General features: G+C 52.1%; 5 protein-coding genes across 6 annotated transcripts; 1 reads left to right on the top strand and 4 right to left on the bottom strand.

Annotated features, from left to right (window-relative positions):
* Positions 1–181: 181 nt before the first annotated feature.
* Positions 182–926, bottom strand: AAFC00_000969 (uncharacterized protein; the record flags this gene model as incomplete). The annotated part of the gene is made up of 3 exons (XM_069340093.1): positions 182–624; positions 739–826; positions 906–926. 3 exons carry the CDS (start codon positions 924–926, stop codon positions 182–184), a joined length of 552 nt encoding a protein of 183 aa, XP_069203561.1.
* A 776-nt stretch (positions 927–1,702) lies between these two features.
* On the bottom strand, positions 1,703–4,784 carry AAFC00_000968 (uncharacterized protein; the record flags this gene model as incomplete). The annotated part of the gene is made up of 3 exons (XM_069340092.1): positions 1,703–4,077; positions 4,129–4,555; positions 4,662–4,784. 3 exons carry the CDS (start codon positions 4,782–4,784, stop codon positions 1,703–1,705), a joined length of 2,925 nt encoding a protein of 974 aa, XP_069203560.1.
* A 1,233-nt stretch (positions 4,785–6,017) lies between these two features.
* On the bottom strand, positions 6,018–8,186 carry AAFC00_000967 (uncharacterized protein; the record flags this gene model as incomplete). Of its 2 annotated transcripts, XM_069340091.1 has the most annotated exons (2): positions 6,018–7,416; positions 7,474–8,186. In XM_069340091.1, 2 exons carry the CDS (start codon positions 8,184–8,186, stop codon positions 6,018–6,020), a joined length of 2,112 nt encoding a protein of 703 aa, XP_069203558.1. The 2 variants fall into 2 exon arrangements, with proteins under 2 accessions (XP_069203558.1, XP_069203559.1); XM_069347879.1 differs by having other exon boundaries at positions 6,018–8,186.
* A 601-nt stretch (positions 8,187–8,787) lies between these two features.
* On the bottom strand, positions 8,788–11,105 carry AAFC00_000966 (uncharacterized protein; the record flags this gene model as incomplete). The annotated part of the gene is made up of 4 exons (XM_069340090.1): positions 8,788–9,400; positions 9,465–10,697; positions 10,789–11,014; positions 11,066–11,105. The coding sequence occupies 4 exons, from the start codon at positions 11,103–11,105 to the stop codon at positions 8,788–8,790; spliced, it is 2,112 nt and encodes a 703-aa protein (XP_069203557.1).
* A 1,173-nt stretch (positions 11,106–12,278) lies between these two features.
* Positions 12,279–16,305, top strand: AAFC00_000965 (uncharacterized protein; the record flags this gene model as incomplete). Its single annotated transcript, XM_069340089.1, has 9 exons — positions 12,279–12,743; positions 12,797–13,022; positions 13,070–13,147; positions 13,203–13,701; positions 14,091–14,193; positions 14,248–14,834; positions 14,888–15,300; positions 15,354–15,586; positions 15,637–16,305. The coding sequence occupies 9 exons, from the start codon at positions 12,279–12,281 to the stop codon at positions 16,303–16,305; spliced, it is 3,273 nt and encodes a 1,090-aa protein (XP_069203556.1).
* Between the last annotated feature and the right edge of the window lie 1,241 nt (positions 16,306–17,546).

The raw sequence follows: 17,546 nt of genomic DNA, 5'->3' as shown, positions 1-17,546 counted from the left end.
CGCATTTTTTTCGACGGAGCATCTTGACGTGAATATCCGACCTTGATAGGAAAGGCGGGAGGAGAAGTAGAAGAACCGAAAAGAAAAAGAGACGAAAGAAGAACCGTGGTTCGACTCTGCTTGCTTGCTTGCTTGCTTGCTTGAGTGCGTGCTGACAGCCAATCCTCTCCCAGCATCAACCTCACTTCAGCACTCTATCGTACGTGACCCCTCTGACACCACCACCAGCCATACTCGACCTGACATTCCTCTTGAACCCCTCCCTATCCCTAGCCAGATCCTCGGCGGCCTCCTTGTTCAACGGATCACTGGCATTCGGCTCGAGGAACAAAAACTGCAGTCCCACAATGACGGCGTTGAGATTCAACACGGGCTTCCAGTCCTCGCGCAGGATGTTCAGACACACGTTGCCCTCGAGGTCGATGTTCGGATGGTAGATCTTCTGCACGCACTTCACTTTCGGCGGCTCGTGCGGGAACGACTGCGAGATGTTGAATGTGAAGGTGAAGACGCCGCTTTTGTACATGCCCTCGTCGGGCGAGATGGTCAGGATGAAGTGCAGGATGTTGTCTGGGTCTGGGAAGTCGGTTTTCATCGTGCTGCCGAGGGATAGCTCTGATAGATCTGGTGGGGTTTGTTAGTCTTTGGTTTCCCTGGACTCTTCTTTGCTCTGTTTTCCGGTAATGTCACTGCAGGTCTACTGGAAAGAAGAGAAGACTGAGAGATTCCGATTCTGACCTTTTTGCACCCGTAACTGCGCCGCCGTCACCTTCTTCTTCCTGACGCCCCCCGATGCTGCCTGCTCATCCTTCTGCTGCTGTTGTTTCTGCGAATGGCTGTCAGTCCACGCCATATAAAACCTCAAATGCGACAGAGAATCAGGAATACTCTGCGACATGACTCACCATCGACCATATCTTCAACATCTTGATTGCGACTGTACAGTGTATAAATGTTGCGTCTTCCTCTATTGCAAAGCAAAATATGTATGAGGCAGTAGGCTGTGATTGATGCCAACGACAAGTTTTGGTTTTGGATGAGGTTTATTTATTGGGGCAAGGGCAAGAATGAAATGCCGCTGAGGGAGTAACTCAAAGTAATCACGTTCGCTACGGTATCGCGTGTGCAGAATCTATGGAGTGCGTATATCTTTGGAGGCGTGAATGTATGAGGGTGAGGGGCATCACTCAGAACATCCGCCAACAAATGACGAACATGTCTGACTCGTGTGTTTCCGTCTATCACTGTCGCAGCCACTGCTGTCAACGCACCCTGTCCACACCTGTCTGTCCACGTGGTATTCCCATTGGTTCATCACTATAAAACAAACATCATTCCCACACCAACTCATAGAACTAGATCACGCTGTAGACATTGTCTTTGCAAAACACACTTTTCCTAATTATGTTGTGATTTTCATTGGAACGCCCTATCTTGTCCCCCAACACCCTAGCTAGAGAAAGACCTAATGGACTGCTCGCTTTCCTCCATCGAAAGAAGCATGTGCCAGTTCCAAAAGTACCCGTTGTATTCAGTCTTATCCAAAAGTACCATACCCAGCAAGGGGCTCCGTAAAGTAAAGAAAAAAGAAGTCGTTATGAGGGAGACTCGCGGATACACTATCTTGGGCTCAGCCTAGTCTCTGCGACGTCTCCCTTTTGAAACCATATTGTAACAGTTTCGCTATCCCCCTGCAAATGACTTATCTGGATGCCACAGTCTCCTGATCGCTTGCATCCAGAATGTCGTACTCCTCGTCGGTCATGAAACCATCATCCGAGTCCTCGTCCTCGCCATCAGCGCTCAGGACCTCGAGCTCTGAGATGTCCTCGAATGCTTCCTCATCAGGCTTCTGTGCCACCACATCGGCAACTTTGTCTGCGGGTGTCGAAGTCGGTTCTGCATTGCCGGCCTTAGCACGGGAGTCTCCGTCCTCGACACTAGCCACTGCATCCTTTGCAACGCTGGCAGTGCTCAGAGAGTCGTAAGCCGAGTTGGCGGGACTCTCTCTTTCGAGAGTAGGGAAGATCATCTGGCTGTCCCTCAGTTCAGCCTCGTCCTTCTTGTCCTGTGCAGCTTCCTGGGACGACGCCGCCAGAGAAGTCTTCACGCTCATGTCCGTCTTGGAGTCATCGTGACTTGGAGCCGATTGGGCCACGTCGTTGTTCATGACCTTGGTGCGACGGACGAATTCTTCCATCTGCTTCATCATCTGTTCACGTGCTGATGACATTGCCTCTGCGCCAGACTGTTCACGAGGCTGGCGGGAAGCGCCTGCCAAACGAGCTTCCGCCCCACGGCGTAGCTCAGCCTGTCGCTCTGCATTCGCCAATCTGATCGAAGCCATGCGCTGTTGATAACCAGCCCAATACTTGGCCATGTTGGCAGAACTCGCGTCCTGCAACTTGTCCTCCGACTTGGGTTCAGCGCCGGCATCTTGTTCGGAGTCCTTGACGACAATGTCGCACCATAGCTTGTGGCCGAAGGGAGTGCCATCGGCGGCCTTGACACGCCAGTAGCTGATGGATTTGCCATGACGAGTCGGAGCCTTCATGAGAACTTTGAAAGCAACTTCCTCGCCGGGCTGGACCTCACGAGCGATGACGTTGCTCTCGGTAGCGTCGTAGAAGCTGTCAGCAGATGCGATACTGTTGCGAGTGTGGTTGAGCATGTTGTCGCCTCCGACGAAGCGCACGCTGCATCCAGCAGGCCAGGAGCGAGGACCGGGGTTGCGGATGGTCCAGACCTGCATGAAAGGTGTCGCTGGGGCCATGACAGTGCCATCGACAACGGCGTCGCGTACGAAGTGGGCCTCTAGTGGGGTTTCTGCATCACCCTTGGCAATAGTGTCGAGGGCGCGAATGGGCAAAGTCTTAGGGGTAGCAGGAAGGGTGCTCTCCGCGACGTCGAGGGTCTCAGCCGACTTCTGAGTAGGTTGGATGTCCGCAAGAGTCTTGACGGAGGTCGTCGAATTGGTGGTAAGTCTTGCGTTGGTGTCCATTGTAGTGTACTTGTCGCCAAGCACCCTGACCCTACCACTCTTGTCCTCATTCTGGGTAGAGATGGACACATTGTTGATAGGAGTCTTGAACTTGATCAGTGGATGAGTCTTGTTGTGAAGGTTTCCAGGCAGAGCCTCGCACGAAGCGCAGAAGTCGAGGTCGTGGCAGACAACACACTTGTAGCGAACGCCCTTGATGAAAGCCTGGTACGAGTTGTCTTTACACAATGGACCATCACAGTAGATGCCAAGGTGGGTGACAGGAGTGCCAGCGCCGGCAAGAGCGACGGGCTCGTAGAGAGGCGCGAAGCGATGACGAGGATGAGTGCGGCGTGCATTTTTGACACAATCGTTGCAATAGTCAAAGTCGGGGCAAGAGAAGCACTTGTGGCGCACACCGAAGATGTTCTTATCACAGCCATCGCAGATGGCGTTATGGCGGGTGTTGCGACCAGCAGGCAAGAGAGCTTTCTCGGCCAAAGTCAGAGATGCACCAGGGACCGCGGGCTCGAAGTGGTGAGCAGGATTGTGGCCGTGCTTGTCGGCAACATGGCAGGTTCGGCAGAGGTCGTAGTCGTCACAGTTGGCACAAGTGAGGAACTCCTTGTCGGGAAGACAGGCGATGCAGTTGTTGCAAGTGCGGAAGACATCCTCAGGCACCGCATTCAGGGTTGAGACATCGTCGGCGTAGGCTCCAGGGATGTCACGCTCATTGTCAAGACCCTCGGTCTTCTGGGTGTCGATGGCGACGGGCGACGCAAGAGCGGTCTCAGAACGGGATCCGGGAGCAGCCAGACGTTCAGTGGTGCTGGCGACGATCTTACCGTTGTTCATCGAGCGCTTGATCAGCCAGTGGCCCTCGCCAGGACAGAATTTGCCATTATCAACGCAAGCCTCACAGAGGTCATAGTCGCCGCCATCACAGATGCCGCAATGGAAGTGGACGTCATCCATGGCAGTGTCGCATTCGTTGCAATAGACGGACCACGAGGTCGTGGTATTGGAAGATGCGTCATTCTTGTTAAGGAGACTGAGCTCATGCTCACGACCGTGTGCTGCGAGCTCGGCAAAGAAATCTAGATGTGTCAGTTGAAGGAAGTCAGTCTCTGAAGAGCATGCTGAAATACCTGTAGAAGGAGTGATGTAAGCGCAAGGAACAGGCTCTTCTTTGGTCTTTGTTGCAAGTACGAGCTTTGGAGACGATGGAGGGTCGCGGAACTGGAAGATTCCGGGGCCAAGGGAGCGCTGGTCGAAGGCAGTGGAGCCTCTCATAGGAAGATGAGTCGATGGATTAATTCCGCGGGCGGCAAGACGAGCAGTCTCTGACAGAGAAGCACCTGCCTTGTTCTTGCTCTCCTCTTGTTCCTCATCAGTCGAAGAAAGTGGGCTGACGGTAGCCTTGAGTCTCAGCTTGAGCTTTGCCTTGGCTGCACGAACGAGCGTCTTGAAGACGGCAGGGTTCGCGGGATCAAGCACGACAAAGTCCCCAACGGAGTCAGAATATCTTTCAAAGACGACACCCTGTCCTGACTTGATGAGAAGGAGATAGCGAAGCTAGAGTAAGGGGCACGCGGTCAGTAAGACGTCAACTTTGAGGTATACAAGGGGAGCCGGAGTTAAGGCTCGCATCTCGGAACAGCGCGATGATCAATGGGGATACCTTCGGAATAAGCTTGTCTGCACCGAGATCTTTCAGAGGCAATTTGATCTTCCTGGTGCTATCAAGAATAGTAATCTTGATGGTGATGAGAGTGTTCTCTGTGACTGGCATGTGTGTAGCCATGATGGGAAACGGGCGGCGAGCGTCGCCGGCGAGGCAACCAGCTTGTCACGTACTGCTGCTGCTGGTCGCGGAGATGCCGAACCTGAGGTTGGAACTGCAACCTTAAATGGGATTCGTATCGTGATGATACAAAAGTGCAGAAATGAAGATGGAGGAGATGGTATACAAGGACGGATGACGATGATGATGATGGAAAGAGGTGTTGGAGAAAGAGAGAGAGAGGGAGATGAATGAGGCAAGGCGGAGGAAGGCAAGACAAGGTAGACGAGTGATGGTCAGCGCCGGCTGGTGGTACCTACTTAGCTAAGGTAAGGTAGGTACTCCGTACCTGCCATCTTACCTGAGGTAGTTACCTTACCTTACCTAGAGCTCAGGGCAACGACACTCACTCTCTTTGCGGGGGAGGGCGCACAGGCCACATTCCCTTGCTGTACAGCACGCTATCTTGCCTTATCGCACTGGCTGGCACTTAGCAGAGTGCCGCGAGTCTTAATGCGCAACCCGACTAATTATAGTCAACTTGTGCTACAACAGTTCGTGGTTTCTCACTCGCCAATGAAGATTACTTCACAGGCCTCACATTACATTCATGAATCACAGATGATCAATTGTGTCTGAGAATCCCTGGATATATGAGACTACAATTATCTGTTCTTGTTGTTTGCAAACACCTTCTGCCCGTAGTCTGCCTACCTACCTCAGCCGCCCCATTCGCGGATCATGACCGGTCAAGCGGTCACCCACTCTCACTGGCCTGACGGCCACGCAACCGCATGACTCCAATAGGCCCTCGCTTCTGATTCGCCTGTCTCATATTGTGCTTCGCTCTCACTCCTGTCTTTCCGCCTCACATGTCAAGGGTGAAGTGACGAAACACTTTATTTTTCAGGCGTGTTAGTCGATACAAACAGGCGCTGACAATGCTACAAATTCTTGAAAAGTACCTGAGTGAGTGCCAGAACGTGGGACAAACAGAAGCTTATCTTCTCTGAACGCATTTTCTAGTGTTACCATTGGACTTGGAAACAAACAAGATGGACATTGAATCATATGAACGTAAAGGAAGCTCAGAAGCATCCTCAGAATAGGTTTCGTTGTATATCACTTTTTTCTTCCCACAATGTGCGTACTGGTGGCCTAAAGCCAAGTACTCACCATATCCAAAATGAGCTCTGAGAGCTCTCGCAAACCGGTAGAGAAAGGACAACATCTGACTGCGCAGAAATTGCCCTTTTAAGACTGAGAATAATAAAGAGGACCGGCGACCGCCTGCGGGTAATAGTAATTACCCTCCGGCCCCGGTGTCATCATCCCTCCCATGCCATAGACTGGAGCTTGGTAGAAGCCTTCTTGCGGAGAGTATTGAGGAACTTGTGCGGCATCCTGATAGTAGACCATGCCATTACTCTCGAACGCTACAGTGCCCGGTGGGGCTTGATTCGGATCTGCGACAACACCCGCACCAGGCGCCGCATTCACCGCCGCCGGTGCGAACCCTGGTTGTGTTGGAGGTGCATAGGCAGGTTCAGGTGGGTATTGAGGAGCTTGAGCAGGGTAGTAGTATCCTTGTGCCGGGTATTGTGGGTAAAAGGCTGGCACTGGCTGGAAAGGTTGAGCATGTATTGCTCGTTCGGGGATGTTCGATAATGGTGTGCCTGTGCTCGCGGCGCCTGGATAGAGGTATGGCGGAGCATAGTACGCTGGCTGGGTCGGGTCTGCGCTCTGCTGCACCATCGTCATGCCGCTCTCGCTGCCCATGTTACGTGGTAATTGGCTGTGGAAGGGTTGCTGATCCTGCTGCTGTGGCGCATGAAGCGCCAATCCGGCAGGTGACTCAATCCCGGTGACAGAGATGGTCTTCTGAGGTCGAGGCTGGTACATAGTGGCAGGCTCGGCCCAGTGCTCATATTCAGGCTTCTGCGGCAAAGGATATGACTGGCCTTGCCCGAATGCTGTCACTGACCCTGCCGGCGATGCGTTCGAGGGGGGATGAGATGCAGCATGCGGTAGACGTACGACGGGTCGGTTCGACTGTGCCGAGGGCCGTCCAGCGTATGAGCCGGCAGGAGAGAAGGCTGAATCCCGAGGGATCTCCCGGGCAAGCGATGATCTGCGACTCATGGAGACGCTGGGTGTGTAGACGCTGCCCCCATACATGCTAGTCCTTCTGCTAGCAGGGCCAGCGTACGCACCAAAGCTGCCTCTCGCTCTTCCGAAGCCTTGCTGGTTAGGTCTCATCGCTCTCGGAATGAAGATGAACGACCGCTCGCCGGAGGGGAATTGGTAGCGTGGCGGGGTGTCGGGAAGGGATATCCGCACAGGCTTATCACGACGGAGTGGAGGGCGGTGATCAGGCAGACGGGCGTGGGACTTGACGGGAACATCTGAGAAGAGTATAGGAGCAGCAGCGCTGGGGAGAAGCACTCTGATCTGTACTTTGCCGATTTGTGTAGACTTGGAGAAGTTCAGAGGTCGTGATGGTCCGTAGCCTCCCTTGGACGCGGGATCGATTGGGGTGACGGCATCGTAGCGATTGTCGGAAGGTTTCGATGATGTGGCGGGCTCGTTGATGGTCTCGTGGAGGTCGTGTTTCCAGTTTGCATCAGCAGCGCTCTCAGGTGGAGCAATTTGTCTGTATGACGGGTCAGCGAAGGTCAGCAGCGAACAGTGCTGCAGTGGTGATACATACGGTCCTGGAGCAAAAGGAGCGCCAGCAAAGCCTCGTCCGCGCCCTCTTCCTCTACCAAACTGGGAGAAGCCACGCTGCTCGGGGATGCGAGCGTCATGCATGAAGAACCCCCCTCGGTTGGGAATAAAGGTAGGATCCGAATCCCGCTTCTTCTTGTATTCCTCATGCTCTCGCCTTCTCTTATCAGCTACGGTCACGCCTCTCCTACCAGATCCCGCCTGATTGTCCGGCCTGCTTGAGTCTTGTGCCACGCCACCCTCGGTCTCCTCAGTATGGGCGCCCTCGCCCTCGACTCGCGTAGAACCAGTGGTGGCGGCCCCGTTCGATTGCAGGTGCGAACCAGCAGATGCCTCAGCAGACTTGGTCGCCATGTCTGGCGCCAGACCCTGTTCCCTGTTCTTTCTTGCCTTTCTTCTCTTTTTTGAGCGTGCGCCGTTCGCACCTTCACCGTTCTCGCGCATTGTGCTGTTTCCCCCCAGTGTACTGTCGCGATGCACATGTCCACTGGTGTCGCTATCACTCATGTCACTGGCTTCGGCGTCGGCGTCGGCTTCTGTCGCTTCGTCCACATCGCTGGCGGCGGAAAGCTCGCTCTGGGTATCATCGACCATCGTCACCGAATCATCGTCCTCGTCCTCTTCCTCGTCTTCCTCATCGCCCTTTGTCCTTCGGCGCCGGCTCACGAGTGTTTTTGTCGAACGGCCTGGAGCCATGGTCGATGGAGAAGCAGCTTCGTGCGATGCTTTGATGATTATCCACCTGTGCGCGCTCTGTGGCCAGAACGAACTGGGCTCAACGACCTCCCCTCCCTCCGGCTAAGGGTGGGAGCTATGGCGTAGGAGAGTACAGAACTCGTGAGTCCTTCGGGGTAGGGTCTGGAAGATAGTGTGTGGACGCGCAGCAGCAGAGAGCTGAATATTAGCAGTGTATCATGAACAGTATCACATGGGATGATGACTGAAGATGATGATGATGTTATGGAGTGACCTGAGCGTAATGTAAGGTAAGGTACAGTAGGTACTGTAGCAAAATAACTAAGGCAAGGTAACCAACCTAACCCAAGGTAACCCAACATTACGCCACTCGCTCCATCAATCGCCGACATCTCGCCCCGGATTCTTGGCAATCGCCATCCCCATCTTTTGACAATTGGAATCCTTGCCCGTACATGGTACACAACACTGCCATCACTAGACATATCACTAGATAAGGTATAAGGCGGCGGATTGATGATAAGTGCAGGATCCTTTCATGGCTTTGCCATTTGCATTGGCGAATTACGCTTCTTACTTGCTTCCACCTTTCTGCTGCAGCCTATACGCTTTCGTTGCCGAGCTTGGTTAAGTCACCCAGGACAAAGTCCTCGGCGTTGACAAGCTCAGTGCTGCCGTACACGATCCGCTTCTTACCCACAGACCCGGCGGCACTCTGTCCACTCGTCCTGTTGGCCCAGTCCTGGAGATTGCCATATTCGTCCATACTTCCGCCACCAACTGTGAATACAATGGCTTCACTGAACCCCTGCCTTCGTTGGCCGAAACTTGCCTCGATCCCTCTGCTTGCGCTGCCGCCACTTGCATTTCTCGTTTGCGATGCTGTGGGTGGCATGGTTCCCCGAGCATTTGCGCTACGAGGATCAAAGTATAAGTAGCCCTCCGTCTTTTGCAGAGCGCTCGTGCTAGCGTTCGTGGGATCCATGAGTGACTCTGTTATCTTCGTCAAGGTGAGATCTTTGTTGGCGGGCAGGAAGTTCTTGACTCCTGAAATTAGTCCCTCAAAGTTAGACCCGATCCCTGCTTCCTTGAATCGATCCGTCAGGCCCTTCGAGAGTGAGGAGAATCCACGGAACAAGTCGTTGGACGCTGACGAATTTGCTGGTTGGGTTGGTGCCGAAGAAATCATTGTCATTCGTGTAATCTCTCGCACCCTGGATTCACCATTAGTCTAATGAAACCCTCCTCAGCAGACGCCCGCGTTCGGGCTCTACTTACCGCTTGATGTATGCTACAGGTGCAGTGTCCACCCCGGACTTGCGCAATGCGTCTTCCAAGCTCTCCATGTCTGCTCTTGAGATGTCTTGCTCGGTACTGAGGAACCAGATGATGAAGATTCGTAGCTTATCGAGAGGCTCGCTGCCTTTGTCGTTGTCGGTGAGAAGGTCCATCATTTGCGCCTTGGTATATCTGGTAATGTTCTCCTCCAATTGGAAATAATTGTCCAGTTGGCGATCCTTGATGCCTTTGAGCAGAGCCGTCGCGATGTTCATGTGCATGTCTAGGATGTTCTTGCGCTCCCTCAGCTCGGGTAGCAATGTAATTGCTGCCTTCAGGTGTTGCGCAGACGCCGACGTATCGTTCTGGAGATCATCAATTGATGAAGCGCCTGTCTTCTTTGTGACCTCATTTGCGTCATCCTTGTAGCGAGTGAGTTCTGTATCGATATCCTCCGCTACCTGTGGGAATGGAGCACCGGCGTTTTTGGCCCAGAAAAAGTCGTTCGAGTTCAGGTCGTAGGCACGCTTTGTCCCGGCCTTGGTGCCATCGGCCTCATCACCTGGGATCTCCACCGTTATCCTGTTCAGATGCATCTTCAGGACGTCGTGCACAAGTGATTGGTACGTCCACGAATGCGAAAGCATTGGCACCAGGTCAACATTGCGATCCACAATAACCAGGATCGGTCTCGAAGTGGGCGTCCGGGCCGAGGTATTTGCTCGAGCATTTGCACCGGAGAACAGGTTGTCCTTTGCGTTCAGAATGTGATCTCTCAGCTTTCTGTCCAGCTTTGCGGCAATCATTTCAGCCGCGCCGCCTTTGGGGCATCTTATGATGGGAATCGTGCCCATTGTCACAGCCACGCTGAAAAGTCCGCTGACGATGCGGTCAACCTTCGCATCGATCTCGTCATCGCTTGTCGCAGCGCTGTTCATGGTCCAGTAGACATCCTTGCCCATGCCCAAGCTGAACAGGTTGGGCTCGCTGACGACAAAATTGAGGTACTGATCGTAGATCTGTTCTATGCTTTCTGATGTTCCGGCGGTTGCGATTTGAGCTGCAAAGTCTTCGAGTAGGGGTCTCGATATCGACGTCAGAAAATTGACGTAAGCAGATGAGTAGAGGCCCTTCTGGAGGTCCGAGGAGATGATCTCGAGGTTGGCTGGCGTGGGTTCGACAAGATAGAGCGCAGGTACATCAGGTATAGCTGCGCGTTTCGAGGTAATGGGTCTGACATAAAGCTGTCAGCAGCAGCTCTGTCATACGACTCAGCATACTCGTTGGCTTGGACTCGTCGCAAGCCAGCCCCTATGCTACATACATGTGAATAGTGACGCCCCAGGCGCGGAGGTCAGAGACGCGTAGAACACTGCTGATGACATCTCTGCCTAGACTGTCAAAGACGAGCACTTTCCACACCGGTTCTCCGTCGGCATTGAGTATAGGGGTGGATTTGGTGGTCAACCCATTGCCAATTGTTTGATCGTTCTGGCCATCGGGGCTCGGTTGCGCGGGTTTGTTCAGATTCAGGACCTGCTCAATTGAAGCTACAATCATCAGCTCCAAGGTTGGCTATTGTCTGCCGCACCCATACATACCCACTTGGCGATCCCTCAGCGTCGGATAATTACTGGCCATGACTGTGTTGATGGCTGCCTCTCAGCCTTGCGAAAGCGTTACAGCATAAAAAGGCGACTGTTCACAATATGAAGAGTGCAACGTGTTGTGATGGTGGAAAGCTTAGTGGAACGCAATAGCCTTGGTGTGGAAGGAATCGTATATGGACAGATTTACTGAATCTTGAAATACGTTTACAACAAGTCGAGGTATACAAGTATCAGGGCCACACGAACGATTAGTCGCTTCTGATAATGTAAGGTCAGCACTGCAGTAGTCGCTCCTAAAGCACCACATACAGTTCATACACGATACACATGCATCATGCCCTATGACCTACCGTATGGCCAGGGTGCCCCACACACATGATGTGGCGGAGATGACCGCTGCGTCACGTGAACAACTGGCAGCCGCTTGGCGTGTGCTGTCAAGATTGCGCAGTTGTACTGACCTTGCCTCACAACTTCACCCAACGTCCATCTACAACACCACTGCACAACAACATTACCTCGTGATTTCCATCTCGTTACTGTTTCCTCATCTCTGATTAAGTGCGAGCGCTTGATGTACGCCTGTAAAGCTCGTCATCCGTGTGCTTGATAACGGGGGGACATTAATGGGCGAGCGTTTACTCGATAAGGAGTGCAAATTGCGACCGTGACTGGAGGCAAACGACAGGCTACTTGTCTTGAAGCTCGCGTTCGTTGTTTGAAAGTCACAATAATTCGGCCTCGAAAGGTCGGCCAGCAGTGCTCACTGCAGCGGCACGTTGAAATCTTTAGGCCATCTAAAAATCGCGTGAGCTCTGCAGCGCGGAGTATCATCATTGATTATCTTGGTCAGATTGTGTCCGTCGCGCGATCGTCGCTGGACAGGTTGAAGTCACTGCTTTGGCACTATCGCATAGCATCACATCAACAGTGGGACTCTCTCTGCGTGTGCGACTATATTCCGAAAACCACCTATCAGCACAGCGGAGTGTTTGACCGTATCGGTTAGCATCCACATTCAGCGTTGCACGATCCGCTCGTCAACACGTCGAGCCTTTTGCTGTGAGAGCTGACGCCCGCGTAATATTCCAAGCCAAGAGTGGAGGCTCAGTTCACCCTTGCGGCTTAGCGTATGCACAGGCCATCCTACAGGACCCTGATAATCGGTACTCTGTAAAAGGTCGTGGACGAGACGCTCCTCGCAATGGACGGCCAGGGATACATCAGACCACAGAATTTGCAAGGGTATCAAAACGAGAGTTTTGCTGATGATTCGTTCGACATATTTGCAAGTGTTCCAAATAATGATGTCAGTTGGGATCTAAATTCCATGAATAATGAGCCAATTGCTCAATCAACTGCGCCCCACCCGAATTGGCAACAATCTGCTGCCTCGACCCCAGGCTTAGATACCTACGGCCGCTCATTTTCCAAAGGTCCTTCAGACATCCAAGCTGCGACCACTTATGGTTATGGCGATCCGCATCAATATTTGCACTCTCCATATGATCCTTCTCTGGTGCCAAGCACTTCAGTTGGTGATAATTCAAACTATGTCGGCCACAGCACTTTCGGACATCAGGCAATGCAACATGGCACCATTGCGCCTCAAGCTCTTCAGCACGAGCAACCTCAGTTCTCTCAGACTTTGGGAAACATAGACAGTCAGGTAAGACTTTCCAACACCCGGCTTGGATGACCAGCAGTACTAACAAGTTCCAGGGCTACAGTCGCAATCGCACCACCGCGGCGACTGGCTTTGCTAACTCACTTCCTCCAGTGCCCACCGCTGATCAAGCTTCACTATGTGCTGCTGTGCCGCAGGGTGTCATCTCTGGATTGTTCTCGAATATAGACTTTGAGAAACTTGTTTCAGCGACCAACACTCGAAGGGTGAATGCTTTTGTCAATGTTGGACAACAGGAATTCGAGTATCCCATAAACAAGGGTTAGATGATCATACATGTCCAGTGAAATTGTGCTGACAACTTCCAGCAATCGTCCCGAATCCTGCACGGAGGAGATCTCGTAACGAGTTACGCCAGCTTGCTAGAAACGATCCGAAGTTGTTAGGTAAGTTATGCATTTCTACTAGAAACGCTGCCCGTAGTCTAACCCATGAAAATAGCCAAGTTCGGAAAGAAGCATCACAAGAAGACGCACGGGTCGGCATCTGCTGTGAAAGCACAGCCTCTGCTTACTAAGTCGTGGCAACCAACGCCAGGGATCAAGTATGAAGGTGATGCTTCCAGCTCGGATGAATCCTCTTCTGAAGACTCGGATGATTATTCAGATGACGAGCTCGCTGAGCCATCACCGTTACCTGCACGGCGCCCTGATACCCCTCTTGAAGCTGTGAAATATGATTCTATCAAATCAACGTGGCGTAGCAAACGTTTTGAGGTCGATAGCACAGAGATCAGGAATGGCCTGAAAGATTTCTGGGAAGTTGTGCGAACGATACGCGACCGATGGAAAACTGACACAGCAGCGGTGACACAAGCAGAAGAGAAGAAGCAGTACGGCGAAGTGCCCTTGCTTAAGAGTAGAGTCAAAGATCAACGCAACATGCTTGAGACTGCGCTCACCACCGCCATCGAGTATGGGCACAAGAGCATCCTAGAATTGTAAGTTGATGACAATCCCTCGTGCTTTGTGCTTCAAGTGTACTGCTTGCAGCAATGCGATTGCACCTCACATCTACCGGGTGCAATATTCCGACTAGACGAAATGATAGAAGAGCATGCCGTGTGAAGACAGAGCATTACCTTTTACAATTCTTCGTTTAGACTGTTTAGGGCTGCTCTGCTACCTTCATCCGGGGCTCGGGTATCATGAGTCGTAAGACGCACCAATACTTTCCTAGTATGGTAGACCGATGATGGGAAACATTCGTCCATCAATGTTAAGATTAGACTAAAGCTTACTTCAATCCTCCTCATTTACATGAATCATGCACGCTTGCTGCACGTATAAATGCTATTTTTTTACGTGATACTGATTCTGCATGCACTAGGTTTGGAGAGAACGCATCATTTCTTTACCTCCTTTATCAGTTCCTTCTCGACCGCTTCAAGGAAGAAGATTTCGATGGTCGTTTGACTCGTGCGATACTTGAGGTATGTTGCATCAAATCAGTTGCGCGCAGTAACTTGAACTAACAATCGAAATAGATCCTTGCAAATTGCACTACGCTCACCGAAGAGAACCTTGAAAAGACGCGTTTGGGCAAGGTATATCCGCGCTTTGCCAAAAAAGGTAGCATGGAAACGAAAGCTCTAGTCAAGCGCATTGATGCTTCGGTAGCAGATCACAAGAAGAAAAGAAACGACAGTACCGGTCAAGGAGCTCCCAAGACGGAGGCAAAGACTAATGATCCAAAAGCGCCCAAGTCTCCACCAATGCATCGAAGCACGCCAGAACCTGTTGCAGGTGTCAAGCGTGCTGCTCCTAGTGGCGTGGTTTCTGGACAACCACAAAAGCGTGTCGCCTCCACCGCGAGCGGTGCTGCAGGCGCTGGGCCTGGTTCGCCGGCCTCCACCACCTCCTCGACAGCTAACAAGACCATACTCCCCGTGAAGCGAAGCATAACAAGCACTGCGACTTCCAACAAACCTTTGGCCACAAACATCACAGCAACAACAGCCAGACCAAAACCCATAGGCGCTAAGCCAGCTGGAGGATCACTTGCAGCAAGTGCTGGAGTCAAGAAAGCCGTCCCAGCCAAGCCGGTCAGCTCTTCGGTCGTTGCAAATGCCATGTAAGTACAACGTTTTAGTCATGCACTCTGGGTACTATTGCTGACGAACACAGTAAATCCATCGAGAAGAAAGCTGCTACCCCTGCGGGTTCTTCTGCTCCGACCAAGCCCGCGTTTTCCTTTGCGGAAACTATGGCTAATCTAACTAAGCCAAAGGAGAGAGAAGCTACGCCAAAAGAAGAAGACAAGCGTCCACCCGAGACAGTAGAACAGAAAGCAAAGCGTCTGCGCAAAGAGCAGCGCCGCAAGCTTCGAGTTACGTTTCGACCTGACAATCAGCTCGTTGAAGTTCGCATTTTCCACCATGACGCGGAAGAAGAGGTTGGTCACGACGCAAGTATGATCCGTGACGTATCGGATGTTGGAGGAGAAGGTCGCATGTTCAAGCAGCACAAAGACATGGCTGAAGTCGAGGATGATGAAGAGCCTGGAGAGGAAGACTTACGGGAGTATCACGCTTTGAGCTGTAAGTTCTCAACCTACATCAAGATTTATATGCAATGGCTAATTTTTACAAAGTAATCGACTTCTCCAATGTTGACGCGGACGAACGAAGGAGGAACTATGCTCCGTTCGGTGGAGGAGAGGCTCAGCCAGAGTCTCTAGAGAAAGGCATTCGCGAGCAGTATGAAGCAAACACACTCATGGCTTACGACAGTCCCCCCTGCCCTCGGGAGCCGGTGGACCCGTATAACGGAGAACCAGTGGCTACTCGATCATTTGGCGACCCTGATCCGCAAAGCATTGTGGCTGTAAGTACTTGAAGGTATTTCACTCGACTGTACCTGCTAATAAAGTGCAGACAAGAGCTGCTCGTTTCACGACGCAGCCGAGCGCAGCTCTACAACAATCATCCGCATCTACTGGACCGGACATCTCTGCTATACTAGCTTTGATCAAGCCTCAGCAACCAACAGCTGCAGCACCGCAAGCGGGAACAGGAGGTCAAGTGTCCAATCCAATTCCCGATCTTCTTGGGTTACTAGCGAATATGCCCCAAGCATCAGCTCAGCCTCAACAGAACCCGACAACCCCAAACATTGCCAACATATTGGCGAATCTACAGTCACAAGGTGCCGGAAACTCTACTGCATCAGCAATCCAACAGCAGCATGCCCATCAGCAGCCCCAGATGGCTGGTATGGTACCGCCACCGAACCTTGCTGCCATCTTTGGTCAACTCAACCAAGCACCAAATGGACCACAAATGGGCAATGCTGGAGCTTTTCCCTTCCAGATGCCAGCACTCGATATGAATAATTTCGCACAATCCCAACAGCAAAATGAATCGTACGACAACGAAGAACGCAGGCGGTGGCGCGACAATGGTGAGGAAGACGCAGGCTCTCAGGGCCGTAAGTGGGCGGCAAAGAAGGGAGGAGTCAAGGGCAAGCATTACACGTTACCTTGCAAGTACTGGAAACTGGGAAAGTGCCAAAAGGGCGATAATTGCACTTATCTGCATGAATGAGCAGCAAGGCACATTGTCATTACCGTACCTGCACTATACACTACTATCTCGTCCAGCTCATATGACGATGGCTTTGCGTTCTGCGGACGCGTCGAGGTTTCAGATCATAGCACACAGGGGTTTATAGCGTTACTGCATTGGTGGAGCTGCAAACACAGGCAGCTGCACTTCGATACTGCTTCTTCAACCAGATGTCATAGTGGCACCACTACAATCAGATCAAGATTCTTTGCTGTGTACATGCCTCGCCGCGTTATCCGTGAAGCTACCACCGCAGCAGAGAGCCAGCATTGAAACTTGCTAGAGGCGAATCAATATTGGAAAAGCTATCGATGTTCTTCTCCCCGGGCGCGTGCGGATCGCTCTGATTCGAGTATCCTTATCTGTGACGTGTCATGAGCTATCTCCCGGGGAAGTCACTTAGCAGGTTTTCGAGTTCGATGCGTGATCTATAGTAGAGCACACGTCAAAGATATCACCCAAACAAGAATAGGCACTGAAGGCTGCTTTGAACAGATGAACAGTGACGTACCCACCTGGACACGAACGAGCCGATCAGTGTGGACATTCAAGCACTCTCTCTACAGATAAAGTTAGCGGAGGGATTTACAATTCGGCCGCCACGGGCCGTGCAGGGGCGTTCCCAGGAATGCGGAGGAGACCAGTCCATGCGTTCACAGCAGTACTGCGCCGTACCTCAGCAGCAAGCTCACCGGTCGCTCGCTTTTGACAAGCTTTCTGACCTCGCCTTAGTTTTCTGGGCAAGGTACAGGTGCAGCGCCTTATTTTTCTCGTGTATTAGAGCTTGTACTGTATCATGCGCTTCTCGTAACGGCTCTGCCAGATGCTTGATTCTTGCAGCAGCCATAGCAAGCAGAGAATACGTGCATGTGCCACGGTTCTAGCTCCTCCAAGTCTCGTTTCGTCGCTCGATCCCCTGAGTCCTTGGACCCTCCTCTCCTCTCTGCCCTGATCTATGCAGGTCCATCAATATAGTGTGACTATAGTGGGCTTTGGGAGAGCGATAAGCCACGCTCTAATGGGCGATCATACGGCAGATGACCTCTAGCAGGTAAGGTAGGTAGGCAGCATGTTCGCGCGCAGCTGATAATGGCGTAACTGTGCTTTATCATATGACGTTACGTTGCACCTTCTGTGTTTACTCTTGACATGTGCCGCGGTCCTTCCTCGTGTATAAGACAGGCTGGATAGCTACTCCTGTGGATAGATTTACAATCCTC

The sequence above is a fragment of the Neodothiora populina genome (assembly GCF_041146345.1).
Source record: "Neodothiora populina strain CPC 39397 chromosome Unknown canker_contig_12, whole genome shotgun sequence".
Classification (NCBI taxonomy): Eukaryota; Fungi; Ascomycota; class Dothideomycetes; order Dothideales; family Dothioraceae; genus Neodothiora; species Neodothiora populina.
This window is presented reverse-complemented; position numbering and strand designations above follow the sequence as displayed.